Below are 21,925 nucleotides of genomic sequence, written 5' to 3' on the forward strand. Positions count from 1 at the left end.
ACTTCAATTCCTGCAGAACGCGTGACGCCACCGGTGAGGGCAGCAGCAGCCGCCTCCTGCTGTGGCGGAAGGCCCGATGCTGAGCCTCGTGCTGCACGCACAGGGCAGTCACGGGCAGGAGCATTCTGGGATGCTGTTTTAGCCACCTGCCCTTTTTCAAAGCACATACTGCAACGTTTCATTTACTCTGCAATCTAAGGAGCTACTGACAGGAATAATACAAGTGAAATGTGGAATGTCGTGATGTCCAGGTGTTGATGAGATTGTTGTTCAGCTCAAAATATTTCTGCTGTTTCAAAGTGGATGCTGATTGAGCTCATGTATTCCACTGAGCAAATGTCTGAAATGGGAGTAACGCTCTCAGGGGGTTGTGGAAATTTTTATTTCCTGGGGTTTTTTTTAATTTAAAAAGAACATGAAGACAGAGATAAGGAAGGAGAGCAATTATTACACTGACGTCTTTTTCAGGTGCACGAAATATTGAGAATTCTTGCTGGGCTACTCTTCTAGTAATGCTCTCCTGTTTATTACTGTTTTGGTTGTGATATTTTACATTGCAGGATCTCAGGTTTTAAATGAAATAGTACTGTGTTGCTGGAAACCTGGAGTATGTGACAGTCCTAGGGGAGGAAGAGGAGAGGGAGTAAGGGTGCTGTGGAGAGAACATGAGAGCTCCCTTCAGCAAAAGTATCTTGCTGCTTTTAGAAACCACAAGGATGGGTGACAGACACAGACTGTTCCAAAGTAATTCACCAGATTTTGTAGAATGACAATTTCTGATGTGCTGTTGTACATCAGTAGGACATGAAATAGTTTTTGACATTCTAGATCGTTCTTGATGGGTGTACTTAGGTGTCCTTACACTTGTATTTACTTAACTGGAACATCAACACCCTGACAGTTGTTTCCAACACTGGGAGGATTAATTTTTGTTGTCTCATTCCAGCATTTAATCATTTTAATTCAAGAGAGAACTGCATGTCACGCTATCCGCTCTCTGAGATTCATAAATCTCTTTTGAGATTGGTCCACTGAAAAGAGAAGAGCAGCCAGTGCCAGCTCTCCACCTCTCCTGTTTCCAAGTGCCTTATGAGCCTTATTGAGGGTCTGAACTTCCCCACCTCTGCCCTCCGCACTCCTCCCCAGTAATTCAGGTTCTCAGTTTGCAGCTGAGAATGAATGGATTGATGGTCCCTTGCAGGTAGGCAGCACCGTTCTCCTGTTAGCTGCTGACATCACAGGTTGGTACAAGACCGTGGTTCAGCATAGGATTCAAACACCTTGGGCTTTTCGTGGAAGCCGCATCCCCAGAGGCCTCTTGTCAGACTTTGTTTCCTTCAGCTCAGAGCAAATGTAGAACAGGCTGTAGCATGAGAGCTCTGCTCGTGCTTACGTGTGCAGTGCAGGGAAAGGGTCAGGCTGTGCTACAGAGGGCTGGGGACAATGTTCCTTGCTGACTGCAGGAAACACTCTTCTCATGGGTCAGACTCTTCCTGGTGCAGGAGTAGAGGGAGCAGGGTGGAAGTTGCTGGTTCAGTACTTTCTGTGACAATGCAGCAGTTTGACAATACTAGGAAGGATCAGAGAGTTGGTGGTAGCCTGTCTGGGTATAAGAGACTTGTGAAGAATTAGATTTGAAGAAGAGTGCTTTGACTTTCTTCAGAGTGTCCCTGTGATGTGAAGGGGAAAGTATTAGTATGGATTTTCACCCCATAATATCAACAATAATGACCATATTGTTCTGTGTTTCCCTTTGATCTATTGTCTCTGACTTTGGTAGCCATGAAATACCTGTTTCTTCTGCTCTTCCCACAGGAGTTGGTGGTGGCTTTGAGTCATCTGGTGGTTCAATATGAGAGCAATTTCTGTACCGTCGCCCTGCAGTTCATGGAGGAAGAGAAGAATTACCCTCTGCCTTCTCCAGCTGCCCCAGGTAGGTGTTTTCTCTTTGTATGGGAAGGAAATGTATAGCCTGAAAGCACGTGGGACCTCTTATTTAAGGAATTCACCCAGCACAATTAAATTCTTGCTGGTGGTGCTTTATCAAACAGCACCATTACCACAAAGTTGAGTGATGTGGTGGGTAGCTCTGATGTTACAGTGCTAAACAGACATGTTGCACTGCAGAAATGCATCCTCTGCTGAGTCTCCATCCAAAACGAAGCTATAGCTCACCAGCAAGCTGTATCGACTGAACATCCTGTCAGATTCAAAGGGATTCCCTTCCGATCAAGACTGAAATACATTTGTCAAGGCAGTGCACAGGCTTACCAGACCCTTTTCTGCCCCCTGCAAATGATACCCTAAACTTCAGTGTTACGTTGACCTAACAAGAAGCCTCACCGCACAGCAATGAACCAACCAGACTCTTCGCTAATGTAAAGTACCAGACAAGATGCAGTGAAGAACTTTATGCTCTGTGCCTATCATCCCATCGTTTTTGTTGCGTTTATTGCCTTGTGAGGAATGAAAAGCCCTAGTGAGATTGTGGCTAACCTCTTATTTTCGTTAGATGTTAAGTACATTGGAAATCTTCAAGGATAATGGGATTGTTGCAGTGAAAACTTGGAGACAAGAGCATATGCTGTCTCTGCAATGAGTAGTTTAATCTCCCCATTGTCTGAATAACTAAATCATGTGGGAAAATAAGCTTCTCCCCATTTGTCGCTCTTGCTGCAGGATATAAACGTTATGTGCAGTTGATATAGTGCTTGTCCTTATCCGAAAGAATCCTGAAGTATTTATAAGTGGGGTGCACTGGAAGCATTGGCCTCACCATCCTAATGCAGCTGCCTCTGCAGTGAAATAAAAGTGTCATGGTACTGCATGTGTATTCAGGAATGAAAACAAGGAAGTTTGGGAAATTATAAGTATCCAGGTCATTGGTAAAATATCAGTTGAAACTGGGCCTGAAATTTGGTCAGGAAGCTAGAGTTTTCATGACCCTTTATAATGAGGAAATTTACTGGATTGTTAATGAGCGGCAGCAGAGAGAAGCCTGCAAATGCTCCCTACTAAATGGTGTCTGTCATTGCAGCGTGTCCTAGCTCAGTGTCTGGGCAGTGGCCCAGCATCAACCTGGAGAGAAGAGCCATCGTGCCTCTCTGGGTTGTCTGCAGACCCTGGCAAGGCTTCTCTCACCTGGTTTTATTGGATGTAACCAAGTCACAGCCTAAACAGCAGACACACACAGTCCTCGCTGATTTACGTGCACAGAGGATTCTTTGTCATACCTCATTCTGTTTTAGCCTAAAGGGCAATGACTAAATTCTGTTCATATTGGTGGTGGTTTAGTTGTATATTTGCTGGGAAGTAACCAAAAGGCTCTGATTGTTTTGGTTACATCTGTAATTGCTAAATTTTGCGTCCACAGAGGGTGGGAGTTTGACACCAGTGCGAGATGGTCCGTGTACACCGAGGCTGCGATCTGTCAGCTCTTACGGGAACATCCGAGCAGTTACCACTGCAAGGAACCTGAACAAGTCTTTGCAGAACCTCAGCCTGAACGAAGAATGTAAGAGTTCAGAATTCTTTGTTTCTTTCCACTGCCTCTTGCAAGCTTAGGAGATACCCCGTAGAAGACAAAGTGAGCTGAAACTAACACTTGAGCCCAGATTATCCCGCCACCAGCTCCAAAGTCTTAGATGAGAAGCCCCTTCATAATTAGTTTAAATTTTCCAGTCATTAGTGTTGATTCTTCTGAGTGTTTGGGTGCCAGAAAGGTGCCTTCCGGCTTCCTAACGTACATAGATTTTTAACTGATTCTTTTCTGACCCCTTGATGCTTACTCCACTTTCAGTGCTTAAAAAGGGACAGGGTGGATTTACCTACACCTTGTGTTATACGATTTAGAAAAGGGCTGTTAATGCCTGGGTAAAAATTGTTCTCTCACCAGTTTTTGTTTCAGCATCTGCTGTCTTGTCTTTTGGCAGCTGGAAGCTCTGTTGCGTTTTCTCCTGGGAATCTCAGCACGAGCAGCAGCGCCAGCAGCACCTTGGGCAGCCCTGAGAACGAAGAGTATATCCTGTCCTTTGAAACTATTGACAAGATGAGACGAGTCAGCTCCTACTCTTCTCTGAATTCACTAATAGGTGAGTAAAGTTTCTCCTGCCCACTCTTTGTTTCGCCATTCTTCACATGCTTGTGTTAGCTTTTTTTGGAAAGTTAGGATCTTATCCTACTAAATTTTAATCCAACAAAATTTCTCTAGCAGTAGAAATGCTGCTTTTGTGTTTGGTTAGGCTGCACGCAGTGCAGAGTCCCTCCTGCTCTGATAGAAGGACTGGGAATGAGAGCTATTGGCTCCAGCTGCACGCTTCACTACAATGACCAGAAATTTGAGCACAAAAAAGTAGTGTATGCAGGAATTGCACATCAACTGGAGTTTCATTGCCTAGCGAGTGAGCATGTGGAGTCACCATCCCAGACATAGCAGCAGGGCACGCTGGCCCTGGCTGCTTCCTCTGGTTATTTTACATGTGGGTTGTATTTCCATACAGCGCAGCCACTCTGTTGTGTTACCCTTCCAAGGAAGCCTTACCTTGCTGGTTTTCCATGCAGGTATATTGTATATCATTAAGATGCTACATAAAAATGAAGAAATCCCAAGCTGTGTCTTAAAAGGAAAAAGACCAAGGATTTCATAAAAATCTGCTTTTGTGCAAAACGTTCTGTGGCTAATCCTTTTGCCTCCAATCCCCTCACTGTTATTTCTTCCTGAATAAGTAGCAGCAGCACCAGTAACAGCACTGAACTTCTTAACACCACTCAACAGTCGCTTTCTTTCCTGGTGTCTGACTCTGGGTGATGTACAGAACTCTGCAGAGTAAAGTGCTGTAGCGCGGAAGGAAGGGAAATCTTACTGGTATTTATGCAGTGTGTGGCTGATTTGCAGGTGATAGATTATTTGCATTTCTTTTATGGAACAAAACTGGAATGTTTATATTAAGCTCAGTTGTTTTTCCAGTAACTTTCCCTGCCGTGTCTGACTGCTGCAATAGCATTGCTTTAAACTAGCTGGAGTTTTTCAGGTAATCTGAACTGTTTTGGGGTGATAACACAGCCAACATGCAGAAGGACCAGGCTCTTGGAACAGCCTCCTTCCAGGGAGCACGGGAGGCAGCACACAGCAGAGAAATGCTGGGGGAAGGTCTCTCTATTTCCTTTGTAATCAGTAAATGTGCCCATGTTTTTCTAGCCGTCAAAAATCAGTGATGAGTGATATAAGTCTAAGGAGTCCCCTCTGAGTGATAAACTTGCCCCAAGCGAAGAAACATTTTGCTCTGCTCTGTGTTTTCTGCAAGAAGGAATGGTGACTTGGCTCTCCTGAGTCAAAACATTCTGGGGTTGTAATTCTTGAGCCCCTGTGGGCAGTTTAAAACCATGTGTTCATTAGAAACCTGATAAATTCATTTACTTTTGATTGTAGGTAATGAAATTTGATCTTCTAAAACATGACAGGAATGTTAGCAAATTTCTCTCCATTTTATGCTAGAACTTGGATTTTTCCTTGTTTCCACTGATGCGAGCTGGTCCTGCCTGATGGCTCATGCGTGTCTCACAAGAGCTTTACGGCTCAGCTGGAAAGGAGTCTAGAGATGAGCTGGAGATGAGTGAGAGAGACCTAGGAAAACAAAAGAGCAGTTCTCACAGCCTCCCTCATTCTTATTCAATCGGAAGAGCTCATATCCAGCTGGAAACGACAGAGCTTATAGAGGTGTTTAAAATTCATAACTCACACAGAATCCCATTACCTTCAGCGTTTGCCTGCTGAAAGCCAGGCTTTTTTCATTTCTACCGAAGAACCACCATCTTCCAGCCTGCTCACTCCTGCTCCCTAAGGAAAGAGGTTTCAAAATGCCATCCCAGCTCAGATTAACCCCTTTCTTTAAAGTTTTAGTGCGCAATAAAGTACTGCAGTACGAGAGTGGGGTAACCCAGAGGGGAGTCGAACTGGGTGATACACTTGTCTTGATAGAAGAAGTGTTTTGCTCTACTCTGTCTTTTGGAGGAAGGATTCGGGATCAGTCTATCCACTTTACTGACATTACAGCATCATACAATGTCCTTCTTCCCATAAACTTGAGTAAAACCTCTCCATCCCCTCTTGTGCCACTTTACAGACAGCTTCTTAGCTAGCTGGAGGTCAAATACTCGGTGTGGGTGGGAAGTTGAGCCTTGCTGCTTTTTTCATACAAATAGTTAATCTTGGTGTCCTGGAAATTTTTAGTTTAAGTTTTAAGACAGGAAAAGGGAAGAAGTTAAGATGAGGTTTCTGCATACCTTGAGGCTGGTTATTCATATCCAAACTACATGATTAAAGCCTTTGTCCTACAGAGAGCTTCACTGGAAAGATTATATTAGGGAATGATCAAAGAAGGAGGAAACTACATCTTGGAGCAGTGAATGCTGGGGAATAGTTCTCTTTTCCAGCAAGAAAGGCTGGAGGCAGAAAACTATTTGTTTTCTGTCCTGAAGAGCTGCCTCAAAGTAACCTTAAATCAGGAGGTTACTGCAGTGAGGATGAGGAAAGGGAGAGCCGTAAATGGACAGGCAGCGGCAGGAAACAAGAGAGAGAGTGTTGGGACAGGTGGAACCTCCTACTCTATCACTAGGTAATATATTGAAATGTACAGTCATAATGAGAAGTAACTGGTCAACCTGCAGTATTGATAAATAGTAACCTGCACAGTAGCAAAACACAGGGATCGGAGTGGATTTCGGAAGTGGGAGTTTGATGTAGAGGTTTCCTGACTGTTCACAGCCTTTCCCTCATCCAGTAGTCGAGTCACTTTGTCATAGAAGGCGATCAGGTGTGTTTGGCAAGACCTGCCTTTCATGAACCCACGTTGACTGGGCTTGGTCACCTGGTTCTCTTGCATGTGCTTCATGACAGCACTCAAGATCACCTGTTCCGTGACTTTCCCTGGCACTGAGGTCAGACTGACAGGCCTGTAGTTTCCTGGGTCCTCCCTGCGACCCTTCTTGTAGATGGGCACATCAGCCAGCCTCCAGTCCAGTGGGACTTCCCCAGTCTTCCAGGACTGTTGGAAGGTGATGGAAAGGGGTTTGGCACTGGTGAGGCTGCTCCTTGAATCCTGTGTTCAGTTCTGGGCCACTCACCACAAGAATGTTGAGGCTCTGGAGTGAGTCTCTCCATCCCTTAAACCCCTCCAAGGAAGGTGACTCAACCCCCTCCCTGGGCAGCCTGTTCCACTGCCCAATGACCCTTTCTGTGAAAAATTTTTTCCTAATGTTCAGCCTGAACCTCCCCTGGTGGAGCTTGAGGCCATTCCCTCTCGTCCTGTCCCCTGTCACTTGGGAGAAGAGCCCAGCTCCCTCCTCTCCACAACCTCCTTTCAGGTAGTTGGAGAGAGCAATGAGGTCTCCCCTCAGCCTCCTCTTCTCCAGGCTAAACACCCCGAGCTCTCTCAGCCGCTCCTCTTGTTCTCCAGCCCCCTCACCAGCTTCGTTGCTCTTCTCTGGACTCGCTCCAGAGCCTCAACATCCTTCTTGTGGTGAGGGGCCCAGAACTGAACACATGTCTGCATCCTCGGGTGCCATTCAGTCTGAAACGTTTCAGCTCTATGTTTCCCTGCGTGCCAGCCTGTAACGTGCCTCACCCTGCAGGCAGGCTGGGCTGTGCAGGCCCAAGGTGTGCAGCGGGTAACAGAGGCCGCTCTGTCGGATGAGGAATGGGCTTAAAACCACTGCTGTGATTTGTACAGGAGATTGGGGAGAAACCCTGTCAAAGCCTGGCAAAACAAAAAGAATTAGGAGCACTATCAGTATTCATTTTTTGCATCCAGCGTGGTTCTACCCTTCACGTACTTTGCGACCCAACTGCAGGACCTCAGCCAGGTCCCTTCTTTCAGGCCATTGCGTGATGCTGGCTCTCAAACTAAGAGTTATGCATATGCAAAGAAAATCAAAGTTGTCAGTAAAGGCAGGCAATTTATTTTTGACATTCTTAGCAGAGAAGAATCATTTTCTAAACGTAAATCCATGCTGCAAGGTCCATTTATCTGGCTTTGAATCAGTCTGACTAATTACAGAGCTGTCTGCTTAGATTAACACCCCGTCCCCCTTGCGCAGCTCTTTGTTTGCATCTCATGGATATTTTTTTCCATTTTAGTCCATCACATGAAATCAAGCTGCTGTTCCTCCTGCCCCCTCTGCCGCCTGCCATTATCCTCCTGCCTCGGCGCTCGGGTCTTTCCGAGGAGCTGTGTCGGCTGTGTCACTCGGCTGAATCAGTGCAATGCACACGCTAACACGGGTAGGGGAGGACGGTAGACGAAAGGCCTGGTCCTTCGAGCCCCAGCTCTGAGCCTGAGGTGCCTTTGTAGAAATTCCCTCTGTTCTTTTCAAAGGTTGCTGAGTGAATGAGGAATTGCACTGGCTCGCTTCTGTTTTAAACTTGTTTTTTTTTCACGACGCTTAGATGTATAAAAAATGTCATTGGGGTTTTTACTTCATGACTGCGTCATGAGTGAGGTGGTTATCAGAGACACTGGAAAAGCTGATGTTCTCCCTTGTGTTCTCCCTCTCTCCCTTTCCTTTTACTGTCTTTCAAGGGCTTTAAAAGCAATCAAGGCATTGGGATTTCCCATCAGTCCTTACGTAACTTCTAGCACAGGACCAAACGTAGGAGGCAGAGCTCTTAGCAGACCTTGGATGATGTTGCCTGGCTGCTTCAGTGTCCGGGGCCTTTTTCTCTCCCACAACTTGCGGCACTTTGTCTCTCTCTGTCTCTTGCTCTTTCTCTTTCCCCCTCCCCTCTTTCTTTCCCTGATAATAGAAGCTTCCAGGATGAACATGACAATTGCAAGAATAGATCCTAAATGATCAGAAGCTTGGGGAAGACAGACAAGCATTGTATCACCTTCCTTTATGGTTGGGAGGCTGAACCCTCTTCCAAGCAGAGACTGACTTTATCTTGTATTGACATTTTCTTTATTTTAAACACAGACACAAGAGGTTCTGAAAAAGACAGTGACTTCTGCCTATTACTACCAAAGCCAAAAGCTGAACTCAGATCTGCACCATTCTAAACTGGTTCTGCTCAACTCCTGCATGCCGTGCTTGCACTTTCCATGACTGTGCACTTTAGACTCTCCTCAGGTGGCATAAAGGAAATGTGATAAATCAGTGTCCTTCAACTCTGCTGTATCTTGGATTAACAGCTCCTCTTTTCCTTGGTGGAATTACCTTTGTTGTATCTTCGTTGGACCTTGCATCTTACCTGTCTGATACACGTTAGAACTGGCTGTAGGAGTCTGTGGTATCAGTAGCCACCAGCAAATGGGTGGCACTGTCCAAGCGGTGCAGTCATCAGTATTTTTGAGGTATCTGCACCAAACTCCACTTGGAAAATCCTTTGCATGTCAGCTGAGCAAGCTGGCCGGGAGGGGGGATGGGGTTAGGTTATTGCCTTCGCATTTTTCAGGATGCTTTGTTGCATGCTGAGGAGTTTTTCTGGCAGAAGAGATTCCCTTGGCTAACACCGATGAGCACATGAAATGCAGGTGCTTACTCCTGAAGCCTGTTACCGTGCACCACTTGCCTCCTTCAGCCAACGTTCAGAACCAGACTGTCCAAGTCTATTTTCTGTTGGTTTGAGTATCAGGTTTAGCAGCCATGCAAGGTGCAAAGCTGCTTGTTGACCAACGAACCCTTTCTTAAGCTTAACACTTTATATTTAGATGCCTCCAGAAACACGAAAGCAAATGCAGCAACAGCTTGGTCTGTCATTTACCATTGATTGTGACTCATCTGAAATCCCTATTTTAGTTCCCTTTTTGTTAGTGCAATCACTTTAATATTGTCCAAATGGCTCAACTCCCAAACCACGGTGTTACGACTATTAGACATTGTGAGGGTTAGTAGAAAGAATACCAAATTAAAGATTCGCTTAAAAGCAGCAAAATAAAATGTTCACAGAATTTTATCAGTTGTTGCAAATGCTTAATAATTTGATTTGTGTTTTGAATCTGTCAGTCCCCTCTGCTGAAATACCAAATGGCAGATATTCTGGTTAAATAACAAGCTGGCAGTTGAGGAATTTATACAAATGTCAGTAGGGAAGGCTGAGTTAGACTTACTGCTTCTCAAAGGTACAGGTCCAAAAGCTTCGTTTTTAACATCTAGATGTTTAGTAAACTTGTAGAATATATAAGTCCTTGAACATTCAAGCTGAGTATTAATGCTTAAAACAGCAATAAAAAGAACTAGAAATATAAGCCAGTAGCTCTGGGGTTTATGCCATTTAGTATTTTAGCTCTGGAACTCCAAGGACATTATCTGGTCTTCCATTTGGCCTTGTATTTGCTTCAGGAGCTTAGAAAGCCAGCGGTTTGAGTGAAGCTTATTTAAGCAGTTTTTCATTTATTTTCCTTTCTCCTACTTGCATTTTATGAACCCTTGCAGAGTTCACAAAGAAGGACAAAATGGAGACAAAATGCCCACATAGGGTGTTTTTGAGCTCTTCTCTTGATGTTTTCTTAGATGTCATTGTGATGTTTGGAGTTCTAATGAATTTTCTCACATAAGATCAAAGAGTTTGAGTTGATGGATTGTCATGCCCTGTGGGGCTTTGGTTTTTGTTTTGGTTTTTATTATTTTAGGTGTGAGTTTCAACAGCGTTTATACCCAAATTTGGAGAGTGCTCCTTCACCTCGCTGCCGATCCCTATCCCGATGTTTCCGACTTGGCTATGAAAGTTCTCAACAGTATTGCTTACAAGGTACGCCTTCTGTGTTCGTGTGTGTCCATGAGGCTTTTGGAGGTTAATTTTCTTCACGCTTAGACAAGGCATGGGTAGACTGAGCTGGATAGATCCGTTGGAGGGCTCTGGTAAGTGGTCCTAGTTTGGTCTAGATCTATTGCAGAAGGAGCTTTTAATGTTTCAAAATGATAAATACTCATATGAACTGATAAATACTCATATGAACTCTTGATCAGGTGAAATAAATAAATGGGGGAGGGCCTGGGATTGTTTTAGGATGTGAATTAGGTACAGACCTTAGACAGTAGGTCTGGTTTTGAAATCTACTTATCTACATCGGTCCCTGGGAGAAACCTTAAATATACTTCATTAAATTATCCGTTTGCAAACTGATTTAGATTATGCAAGTGGGACTGGCCGGCAGACTGAAGCCGCAACGGCTCTCCAATCCAGGTGAACTAGTACATGTGAGTCAGCATGCAGACACCCCTGCCACTACTCACCTCTTCAACCCAGGCCTGATCCGCCTAAACCACCATCCTCATCACATTTCATCCTCCAAGGGTGACAAGATGTCCCTGGAGGCTGCCATCACTGCTGATTCAGAATTGCCATCTTGGCAAGTGTAGAGAAACACCCTCACCTTCCACCTTGAAACAAAGCACCAGGCCACCCCAGAACATCTTCTCACCAACTGCCTCCCCTCCTGCCCCGGCCGGCGATGTTAGAAAGCTGTCTGAACGCAGTCCTTCCCACGTGCTTTCTAGTTGCTCTAGCATCAAGACCATGAGCCATTGCAATGCAAGATGACGTCTCTTACTGATGATTTCCAGTGAATTATCTTAAACCTTCAGCTTTAGGCTTCTAAGTGAAAGTTGCAGTAAGAGATGCCGGCATTGTGCACTTCCATTTTAACGCCTTAGAGATTCCTTGCTTTCAAATTTGATTTCCTATAGAGAAAATAATAGTTACTTATTTAAATCTTGTATTGTTTTAAGTATCTGTGAGCGGGGTAGTCTGGGGTTCGGGATATAGAATTATTGTGACGGTGGGGGCAACGAGGTCAGCCTTTCCCTGGTGATTTAGATGGACAGCAAATTACTGTTGAGCTGGAGAGGCCAAACTAAGGTGAAAAAGAAGGAAAAGGTGAAAGATTTCCATCTCTCTGCTCTAGATGCATGAAACTATTTCAGTTCTGCATTTTGGAAGGCAAGATGAAATGTTACTCCTACTATGGGATTAAAAGAGACATAAAGAGGAACCAGATCTGCTTTTCCTGTCTTAAATTCAGGACTTGCTTCCTTGCTGGTGGAAAGAGATGTATAAATGGTAATAGAGATGCTCCAGTGCCCTGCAGATGCCTTTGGTAGCACTGCTGTGGCTCTGCTTAGCCAGCAGGAATTGTAATTGTTATATTGTGATTTCTAGTCAATGTTATGACTAGTTAGGTAAATTCGGTCTTGATTCTGGTGAGTTTGGAACTAAATGTCTTGGTACCAAATGGAGTCCAAAAGCTGAAGTGGATGGGCATTGTGCATCTCACTCTCTACTTCTCAGACTGCTTATTTTCTGTTGTCCCTGCCTTGCAAACGTGATGGCTTTTCAAATGGTTTGGCAAAATAAGAAAAGCATTCCCATCTACAAAGACTTTTAACTGAGGATGCTGCAGTGAACAAAACTTCTTTGTTCTTCTTTGCCTTAACCATAAAATCCGTAAGGAAAGTACTGAAATACGCTGTTGTCCAGCAGTTTGGGCAGCTGTGTATGCAGCAGACTAGCTGCTGCACGCCTCAGGATGCTGTGGGCTTTGCTTTTGCTAGTACCACTTGGCTTAAGTAGCTTCTAAAAAGGCTTTTTTTAGTTAAATAAAATCAAGTCCTATTGTCAGCCCACCAGAATGGAAGCTAAGACTTCAGATCCTGGGTTATGATCTGACTGTTATTCACTTTGTTATGGACAAAGCTCCTGCTGCCAGCAGTGCTGTCAGGATTTCCAAGCCTGAGCAATGTGTCTCTGCTGGTGGGAGCTCAGACAGATTATAGGAGCTGTCTAATGTGTAATGCTAATTAGTAACAACTACATTTTGATAACTGTATCCTTGAGATCTTTCCTTGGTGCTAATGAAGCGTTGTTGGATGTAAAAGGGAGCAGCCTGGATGCTGCCCACGGGCCCCCTGGCCCTCCCAAGTATCTGCGAACAACACATTTTCCATTTTTGTTTGAATATTATCACTGAATTAAAACAAAAGTTGATTTTCTTGCTTAAACAAAAACCTGCTTCAGTTGAAGTCAATCACTTGAATATTTAGGGGTTTAACCCTTTTGTTCTAATTAATACAAAAGTCGGGGAACAAGAGGCTTCATTTTGGAACTCGGACAGCTGAATTTTTCTTACATTAACACAATGGAACAAGCGACACGATCTGTACGACGTTGCCTGTTCTTGTTGGGCTCTTTTGCTGAAAGACCTGAACCCATTGGCCATGGGCTTGTACTTCTGGGTGGTGTCAGTTAACAGCATCTTCATTTGCAGAGAACTAAATATTTACGCTCATGCTACCAAACTCTGTGCTTGAAGGCTTCGTGATTTTTAAACATATTTTGCACAGGCAGGTGTGAGTCGTGCAGCTCAGTTGCCCTGATGGGTGATCACACAACACATTGGGAGCCACGTGGTGTGAAGTAAAGCCTCAGGAGAAGTAAATACTGCCATGTTTCTCAGTGCCCTGCAGGAAAACACGAGGCTGGTACTGTGAGCTTTGTGGCTGTGCAGAAGTTCAATTTATGAGTCTGCATTTGCGAAACAGTTATTTGCAAGGCACTGGGTGAATGAAAAGCAGGACTTTTGTTTTCAAATGAGACCAGTTCAAGTTTTTAGCTGAGCCGTGAACATAGATCTTTGTCTGCAGGAGAACTCCAGTGGTCCTTAAATAGGGCGAAGTCTTGCTGAGCAGCCGGTGAGTAGGTGGCACAGCCGGGCGCGCTTCCTGGATGTGAAATCTGCCGTTTTATTTCCCGGGCTGATCAGACGTTGCGAGTTCTCACACAGATTGTGGCTCTGTTGTGATTTATATTTATGATGCAGGTTGGAACGGCACAACTCTCATGCCCAGCCTGATCTTTTACGGAATCCAAAACATGGTTTTTTTTCGCCTGCGTCAAAACAAACAAAAAGGACCAAGTAATCAGTGTTGGTTTTTTAAGACTTTTAGAAATCACAGTTAATTAAGGAAAGTTTGCTTCCTCCCAGGTTCCTTCATCCAGCTGTTTTTAATGGAAGGCTTGAGGATGAATTATCCCAGGAATTATTCCTCCACAACATCACTCCTTGGCACAGGGTTTTCCGTGCAGGAGCAAGTAATTCTGGCAGCGTGCTCTTTTTTTTTTTTTTTCTTTTTTAACCCCAAGTCAATTTGCAGAATTACGAATTGCCATCTCCCCTCCTGAAATGAGATGAGTTGACTGGCAGAGGAGCAGATCTCCAGGAAAGGGGGAGCTGCTGCCTCCCTCTAGCAAAATAAGCTGTCGTATCACTGAACTGCAGCCCTCGCAGCGCTTGCTGCCTTCAGAAAAGAAATTGCTATTTTATTTTTCCCAGGAAAAGGAAGGCTGGCTGCCACACCCTTGTCTCGCTGTACCCCTTCAGTAAATTATCATTAGCTGACCTTGTCCCCCTGCTGTGAAACGAGGTGACCTGACCCATTTCAGGTGACAGACCTGACTGCAAGAATCTTAAACCTGAGCCTTCTGTGACTAATTAAAACCAGTTAGCAATAATAATATGTCACTACTTGCTAAATTGTTTCTACCTACTTTCCATTCTTATTGTGTGCTCCTCTGTCCCAGCCCTGTGCAGTCACATCTGCTCACTGGAGACGCTGCTGCATTCCTGGGTGATGGAGGGACGTGTGGCCTTAAGGAGACTTCATACCCCCATATGAAAATGAGGAAAATAACACATAAAAGGAGCCTGGCTTGTAAGAGGAGGCCAGTTCAGGGGCAGCCAGGCTAACTGGGAGTCAGCACATTCCCTTTCCAGCCGTAGCAGTAACGGGCATCACCGCTCCTTTGAGCCTAACAAATTGTAGAGTCGTGGAATGGGTTGGGTTAGAAGAGACCTTAAAGCCCATCCAGTTCCAACCCCATGCCATAGGCAGGGACACCTCCTGCTGGATCAGGTTGCTTAAGGCCCCATCCAACCTGGCCTTGAACACTTTCAGGGATGGGGCAGCCACAACTTCTCTGGTCATCTTGTGCCAGTGCCTCACCACCCTCATAGACAAACATTTTTTCCTAAGATATAGTCTAAATCTTCTCTCTTTCACCTTAAAACCATTTCCCCTCACCCTTGTCCCTGTTCTTTCTGAGGAAGAGCCTCTCCCCAGCTCTCCTGTACGCCTGATTTGTGTGCTGGAAGGGTCTGGATGATGCTCCGGAGAGCTCAAACCCTGTCAAGGGAGGGGAAAACCTTGCAGTGTCATTTGAGGAAGAGAGAAATGCAGGTCGTCTCTGAAGAACTTTTAGCTCCTGCAAGGGGGAGGTAGGGTGTCTCCAAGCTTGAGTGCCTCAAACATCTCTGCAGTGGACATGTGTGGGCTCTAAATGAAAAGAAATTCATGTTCACAGTGGTTGTTGGTTCTGCTTTTAAAGGCTTGTTAGCTGTCTGGGCTCCAGAAGACCATGCATGCAGCTCTTGCTTTTCACATGCTTCGTGTTTCAGTAGCTGCTGGTCTTGATTTCAGCTGGATGCAAGCCCTAGTGTCATCACCCAAGACCCCCACTCACCTCTTGTGTGACAGTATGTGGATTTTCTTAGTGTTTGAAGAGATGATGAAAGTAATCTTGCTTGTGGGATAGCTGTATCTGTCTCTGGAGGTTTTTTTATGCCAGTCTGGGGCCTCCTTGAAGAGTTATTGCAGTATATGAAAAAAATCAGACATTTCACAGCAGGCAGGGTGACGTGGAAGAGGAGGGAAGGAGTCCATAAGCAATGGAGGGCTTCCCCATTTCTAAAGGGAAGACTCATTTTCATAGTGTGAGTAGCATCCTGGAGGAGTGTGAGCTGGTGATGTAGCTTTTGGTATCTCACCGCCTTTATCTTGGCCCATGTTTCAGGCCTTCCCCAGGAGCAGGGACAATGATTTCTCAGGCTCTATCAGAAATGGGTCTCTTCTAGCCAGGGGTTGAGTACCAAGGTTCCATCTTGTGAGAGGGCTGGCTGAGTTTTGTAGAGCTTGGAGGAACCCAAGCGTGTAAATCCCTTGCCTTCCCCATAAGAATAGCTGTGATGCTGCTGGAAGGGACATCCTCCAGCTAACTCCAGAAGCTCGGCTCTTGTTAGGGGAGATGGAGGAGCAGCAGGAGGCAGTTTCAGGCAGTTGCTGCATTTAAGATAAGAGGTCTGACTTGAGCATGAAATCAGGGTTGGAATGGGTGCTGAATTTATCGTTGGGGTGAGAAACACAGTCCTCTGTCCGGAGGTGGGAGGGAAATCTGGCTGCTGAGGGGGAACCCCCGGGCTCTCTCGCCTGCCCAGCGGCAGCCTGGTTTGAAGTGCTGGTACAGGTCATAGGCTGTGACTGATTGAGGGAAAAGGCTTGTGTGTCCATCAAAGCCATTTCCCTGTAAGTAACAGAAGGGTACTTTGCGGTAAGTGTTTTCTGTCTAAAAAAGTATTAAAATCATCTTTTGTTGGGAACTGCACAGGGGCTTTTTTTCCTATACGTTTTTAAACACCCACACGCACACCGATAGAGCTTAACTTCGTTTAACCCCAGGTGTGCAGTTGTATTAGATAATAAACAACTGTGGTTGGCGTTTTGCAGTCTTGGCTGTTCAGGACTCTGCTCTGTTTTTTTTCTCTAGGCAACAGTAAATGCTCGCCCCCAGCGCATCCTCGACACCTCCTCGCTGACGCAGTCTGCCCCTGCCAGCCCCACCAACAAGGGCATGCACATCCACCAAGTCGGGTAAGCTCCAACGTTGCTTTCTAGTGCTTGCACCAAAGTGGGTTTAGGCAGCGCTCAGGTAACCGTCCCGGTTAATCAGCACCAGAGTCAGCCTGCAGCCATCTCAGTAACTTCTTGTTCTAGCCCTGGTAAGGTACTCGGAAACAAAAGCTCGGGGAGGAGGCGGAGAGTTCTTGTATTTCTTTCTAGGACAAAGAGTAACAAGCCACACTAATTATCTAAAGGTGAATTGAAAGGAAGACTGAGATGTTGCTAATTTTACTGACGCACTCTGGCCTGACCTATATGGTAATTTCCCATTGAAGTCTGCTCTGTATTTTCTGTACTCTCAGCTGATACAAGCCAGGGTTATCTGATGATCAACAAGCAATGCAGTGCAACTGAGATAAAGGCAAAGCTTTGATTTGACCAATTGATCATTTCCCAGAACCTGCACACCAGGCTTTAGATCTAGCAGCTTCGTCATCAGTGTGCACCAATAAGATTTAGAATTGAAACAAAGGGCCCAGAACTGCCCAGTGATGATTTTTTTAATGTAACTGCGCAATAAGATAAATCTTAGTTTACATGTAAATTAAAATGTTCCTCTACGGGCTGCGAGGAGTTCCAGTCTCCCCACTCATATAACAGCTGGTCGGTGTGTCTTAGGTCAGCTGTCAGGACCTGTGGGCCAGTGGCCATTGGTCTGCAGATACCAAAAATGTTCCTTTTCTTATGATCAGTCTGGAGATGATGCAATCAAGGTTGACTTGTTTTGTGTCTTTTGGAGGTGGAGTGTGTGGTCTTCTTTTGTTTTGTTTCTGTAGAGGAAGCACAGCAGTAACATATAAATCCTATAAGAAGAGAAGTAAAATTAACATCATTCATGTGCAAGAGTGATTCTCAAATCCTCTCCCTCTTTTTTGGCTCCCTAGAGGTTCCCCTCCAACCACGAGCACAAGCAGCTCCAGCCTGACAAATGACGTGACCAAACAGCCCAGCAGTCGGGACATCACGTCCGTAAGACCTGCCAATGTCAGCAACATGGGGGTTCAGTACACTCCCCACTCCCACCAGTTCCCCAGAACAAGAAAAATGTTTGACAAAGGGCCTGAACAGGTAAAGAGACTTCTGCCTTCCAGATCTGTTTGCCTCCCTGCTCCACTGAGCTTTGTTACGCATTCATAGAATCACAGAATAACCAGGTTGGAAGAGACTCACCGGATCATCGAGTCCAACCATTCCTATCAAACACTAAACCATGCCCCTTAGCACCTCGTCCACCCATGCCTTAAACACCTCCAGGGAAGGTGACTCAACCCCCTCCCTGGGCAGCCTCTGCCAGTGCCCAATGACCCTTTCTGTGAAATATTTTTTCCTGATGTCCAGCCTGAACCTCCCCTGGTGGAGCTTGAGGCCATTGCCTCTCGTCCTGCCCCCTGTCACTTGGAAGAAGAGGCCAGCACCCTCCTCTCCACAACCTCCCTTCAGGTTCTTTCTTCTGTCCTTTGTGTTTTACCTCTCCATATCTCTTGTTTGCTTCCAGCTGCTCTTAGGTCCAGATCAGCTTCCTCTAACCAGCAAAGTGGAAATTGATTTTTTTTTTTTTTTCTTCGGGATCAATTTTGTTTTATAGCTTTTGATGGGGCATTATTCACTTCTGCTACTGAGAAGTGTTTAATCAGAGTTGATTGCTTATTCTTTCATAAACATTTGTCTGCCCTAGCAGTAATGCAGAGTCAGATCTGTCACCCTCATGATTTTTCTCCAACCCCAGCAAAGCAGGGACTGAGGAGGGGAAAAGGGAGATTCCTCTTCCTTTACCACAGAAATCTGCCTTCCTTTCAAGAGACTGATAGATGCTTCTGCACCAGAATATTCACCTTCTCTCCAGCAGTTCTGACCCACTCCATGCTTGGCAACCCCTCTTTGCTCTGCACATAGGAGGATGTAAGCCCAGACCATTACTAGGAGGACCAAAGCTCAGTGCAGGTTGTGCTGCTGGAAGAAAGTGGATGAGTTAAGAGCTGCGAGGACCTCTGGGAGGAACAGCAGCCACTCCTCTTTTCAGCAGGAAAGCAAGGCAGCAAGGGGTTTGCATACGTTTTAGCATTCTAAAGACACACATCAAATACTGGGCATTTTTCCATTTATAGAAGCGTGAAGGGCTGATGTGGTGCCAAATAGAGCAATCTTATCTTGGTATGCACACGGGACTCTGAACGTCACCTTCAGATGAGTCACTTCACATGAATATGGTTGAGTCCAAGCACACATGGCTGTGCTTGCGTCCATCGCTTGAAGATAGAGACTGTGCTTGCCAGTGGGCAGTTTTCTTCAGCTTTCAGCCATCTCTTCTCCCTCCTTTTCTCCCTGCTGGTACTGTAAAAGGGAAGGGTTCTCCCACCTGAATCGGTGAGGTACCTGCATCGCAGGCCACAGGATAGGTGGCTGGCACAGATTTTGTTTGTTCTGAATACTGAAGAGTAACTGGTCTTCACTTGAGTCCAGAGGAGGCCAACAAGATGGTCCAAAGGCTGGAGCACCTCCCATATGAGGACAGGCTGAGGGAGCTGGGGTTGTTCAGCCTTGTAGAAGAGAAGGGTCTGGGAAGTCCTTAGAGCAGTCTCCAGTTCTGAAAGGGGCTCCAGGAAAGCTGGAGGGGGATGCTTGATCAGGGAGTGCCCTTGATCTGAAGCTATGTGTGGCTGCGCTTTATCCTGAATCACCCTCACTGCTCCAGTGTTTCTGGTGCCAGATGCTTGGGAGACGGTGACAAAATTCATCCTGGGACTTGATTTTGATGATACACTGATGCTTCAGCCCTGATTCACACGGTGGCCTGACAATGTTTTGTGCTGTGCAGTTTACGTGTTTCCAAAGAGTTAATGTAATGACAGTGATCCTAAAGCTAGATGTAAAAAATTTCAGCTCCATGGCAATGCATTTGAGCTTCTTTCTGCCCGGTGAGGTATTTGGTATTACTGTGTGTGCATCTTGCCCATGTGAATGGGAGGGATGTGAGTTAACATCCTGTTCTCTTTCTGGACAGACCACTGATGATGCTGATGACACTGTTGGACACAAAAGTTTCATTTCGGCCACGGTGCAGACGGGCTTTTGTGACTGGAGTGCGAAGTATTTTGCTCAGCCGGTCATGAAGGTAATATTTTATCTTTGTGCATGCTTTCTGAATCACAGCACTGCAGCTCTTGGGATGTGCTGCTGTCCTGAGTACAGACTAGTGGCATTCCCTGTTCTTTTTCCCTTCCTTTTCCTTCGGTCTGTGGAGGGAAAGGGATGGATTTACTTGCATCATGCTGCTCTGGGGAGATGTGTGACCATTGTGCTTGAAAAGTAAGAGGGAAGAAATCATCAGCGGGAGCGAGGAATTAATGACAGGTGGGACGGTGGTGTATTCCTAGGGAAAGAGCCAGGAACAAAAGCCCTGCAGCCCATGGAGCACATTCAAGAAAGAATGTAAAATAAGGAGAGGTTCTGTAGTTGCTCTGGATCCAGCAGTTTTGCACAGTGAAGGTTGCATTGCAGAGTTGTTTCACTGTAAATGTTGTGCTTGTCTGTCAGTTGGAAACTGAGTAATAGTAAAAGCTGATTTTTTTTAATATAAATCAGTGGAATAAGCATGGCCCTTAATTCCAGAAACGGCTGTCAGGGGCTGGAGAAAAAGAGGTGCTGTTGTCTTTCTGACATTCTAGATGAATTTTCAGGCTCTGATGAAGCTAAAACAAGCAGAGAAATGGAGGAGACTGCTGCCCTGAGCGGGTACCACATAATCCCAGTGGCAGCAGAAGTTAGGCTGGACTCCAGTTTAGTGTGACTGCAGAGCTGTGCCGTGCTTACAGGCACAGAAGCACCTTTAACTTAAAAAAGACGAACTGCTACTGAATGGACATGCCTGGGGGCTTCCCTTGGAAGCATCAGTGTGTTTGGGGTTTTTTTAACTTTAAAAAGCAAGTTCTGTTCCGGCAAAGTGAGGGTGGTAATGACAAATCTCCACTGAGAACTCCTTAGAAGTGAATGTGTTCTGGTAACTAAGGTGGCTTTATGTGAAGCAAGAGATACACCGAAGCGTTCTTCTAGGGAAGAAACAAAACAGAGCTCTTAAGAGATGGGTATGGATTGCCAGTGACTGGAAACAGAAACTGTTAGATTCCCAGAATCTTTTAGCCAAAGATCAGGTTTCAGTTTTAAGTATGAAATAAAAACAAGCAGTAAATCTCACTTTATTTTAAGAAAACACGATAAGGCAAGCCTCTGGGTACTTTGAGAGTCAAGCAGCACCAACTGGAGCAGAACTTTCAGCTGAATTTCTTGGAGGCATTACAATTTCCATGAATAATAATGCACAATCTGTATAAATGCCATTACCTGAGCCACTCAGCAGTGTGTGTTTATATCCAACCACTGCTATTTAAATCTTAGTAATGAAGAAATTGTACTTTTTATGTGTTGTCTCATCCAAGAATTGCCACTGAGCCAAGCCGTTCACCTCCTTCCAGTCTTCAGGCGTGTTAAATTGTTTGATGATGAGGGGTGGTGATTGACCCTGAGTTCAAAGATGTCAGAAAATTACTGACATAGAACCGTGGAATGGTTGGGTTGGAAGAGACCTCAAAGCCCATCCAGTTCCACCTTCCTGCCATAGGCAGGGACACCTTCCACTTGATCAGGTTGCTCAAAGCCTCATCCAACCTGGCTTTGAACACCTCCAGGGATGGGTCAGCCACAACTTCTCTGGGCAACCTGTGCCAGGGCATCACCACTGTCAAGCGAAAACATTTTTTCCTAATATCTCATCTCAATCTCCCCTCTTTCAGCTTAAAACTGTTCCCTCTCGTCCTCTCCCTGCACTTCCTGATCAAGAGCCCCTCCTCAGCTTTTCTGAAGCCGCTTTCAATAGTGGAAGCTGCCCTAAGGTCTCCCCAAACCCTTCTCTTCTCCAGGCCGAACAACACCATGAAACGTGGCAGCCAGTTTCTGTGTAGCTTTGGTTCCTTTAGAAAATCACCAGGAGGAAAGATTGGATGGAAAAGGGATTGCCTGACACTTCCTCAGCTGCTAGGGAAGTTAACTTTCTTCTGATACCATTAGCAGAATAATTCATTAGGACATACGTCAGGCCCATGGGGCTTGGTTGCTTGGTCAAGCTTTAAACCAGGATTTTCTCTCGTCAAGATGGGTTTTGGTGTCTTGATTCAAGTCCAGAAGAGAGTACAAGAGGAGGAGACAG

At 45.4% G+C, this 21,925-nt stretch overlaps 1 protein-coding gene across 3 annotated transcripts in view; it reads left to right on the top strand.

The window, feature by feature from the left end:
* RPTOR (regulatory associated protein of MTOR complex 1) overlaps positions 1–21,925 on the top strand; it is a 147,573-nt gene that overhangs the window by 93,715 nt on the left and 31,933 nt on the right. For 2 of the 3 annotated variants that reach the window (XM_069872897.1, XM_069872899.1), the window contains exons 18-24: positions 1,816–1,933; positions 3,374–3,514; positions 3,933–4,091; positions 10,626–10,744; positions 16,592–16,695; positions 17,610–17,793; positions 19,727–19,837. In XM_069872897.1, the coding sequence (XP_069728998.1) occupies positions 1,816–1,933; positions 3,374–3,514; positions 3,933–4,091; positions 10,626–10,744; positions 16,592–16,695; positions 17,610–17,793; positions 19,727–19,837 (936 nt within the window). The remainder of the gene's footprint in view (positions 1–1,815; positions 1,934–3,373; positions 3,515–3,932; positions 4,092–10,625; positions 10,745–16,591; positions 16,696–17,609; positions 17,794–19,726; positions 19,838–21,925) is intronic. The other variant, XM_069872900.1, reaches the window with a different exon arrangement.

Source organism: Phaenicophaeus curvirostris, chromosome 19 (assembly GCF_032191515.1).
Source record: "Phaenicophaeus curvirostris isolate KB17595 chromosome 19, BPBGC_Pcur_1.0, whole genome shotgun sequence".
NCBI lineage: Eukaryota > Metazoa > Chordata > Aves > Cuculiformes > Cuculidae > Phaenicophaeus > Phaenicophaeus curvirostris.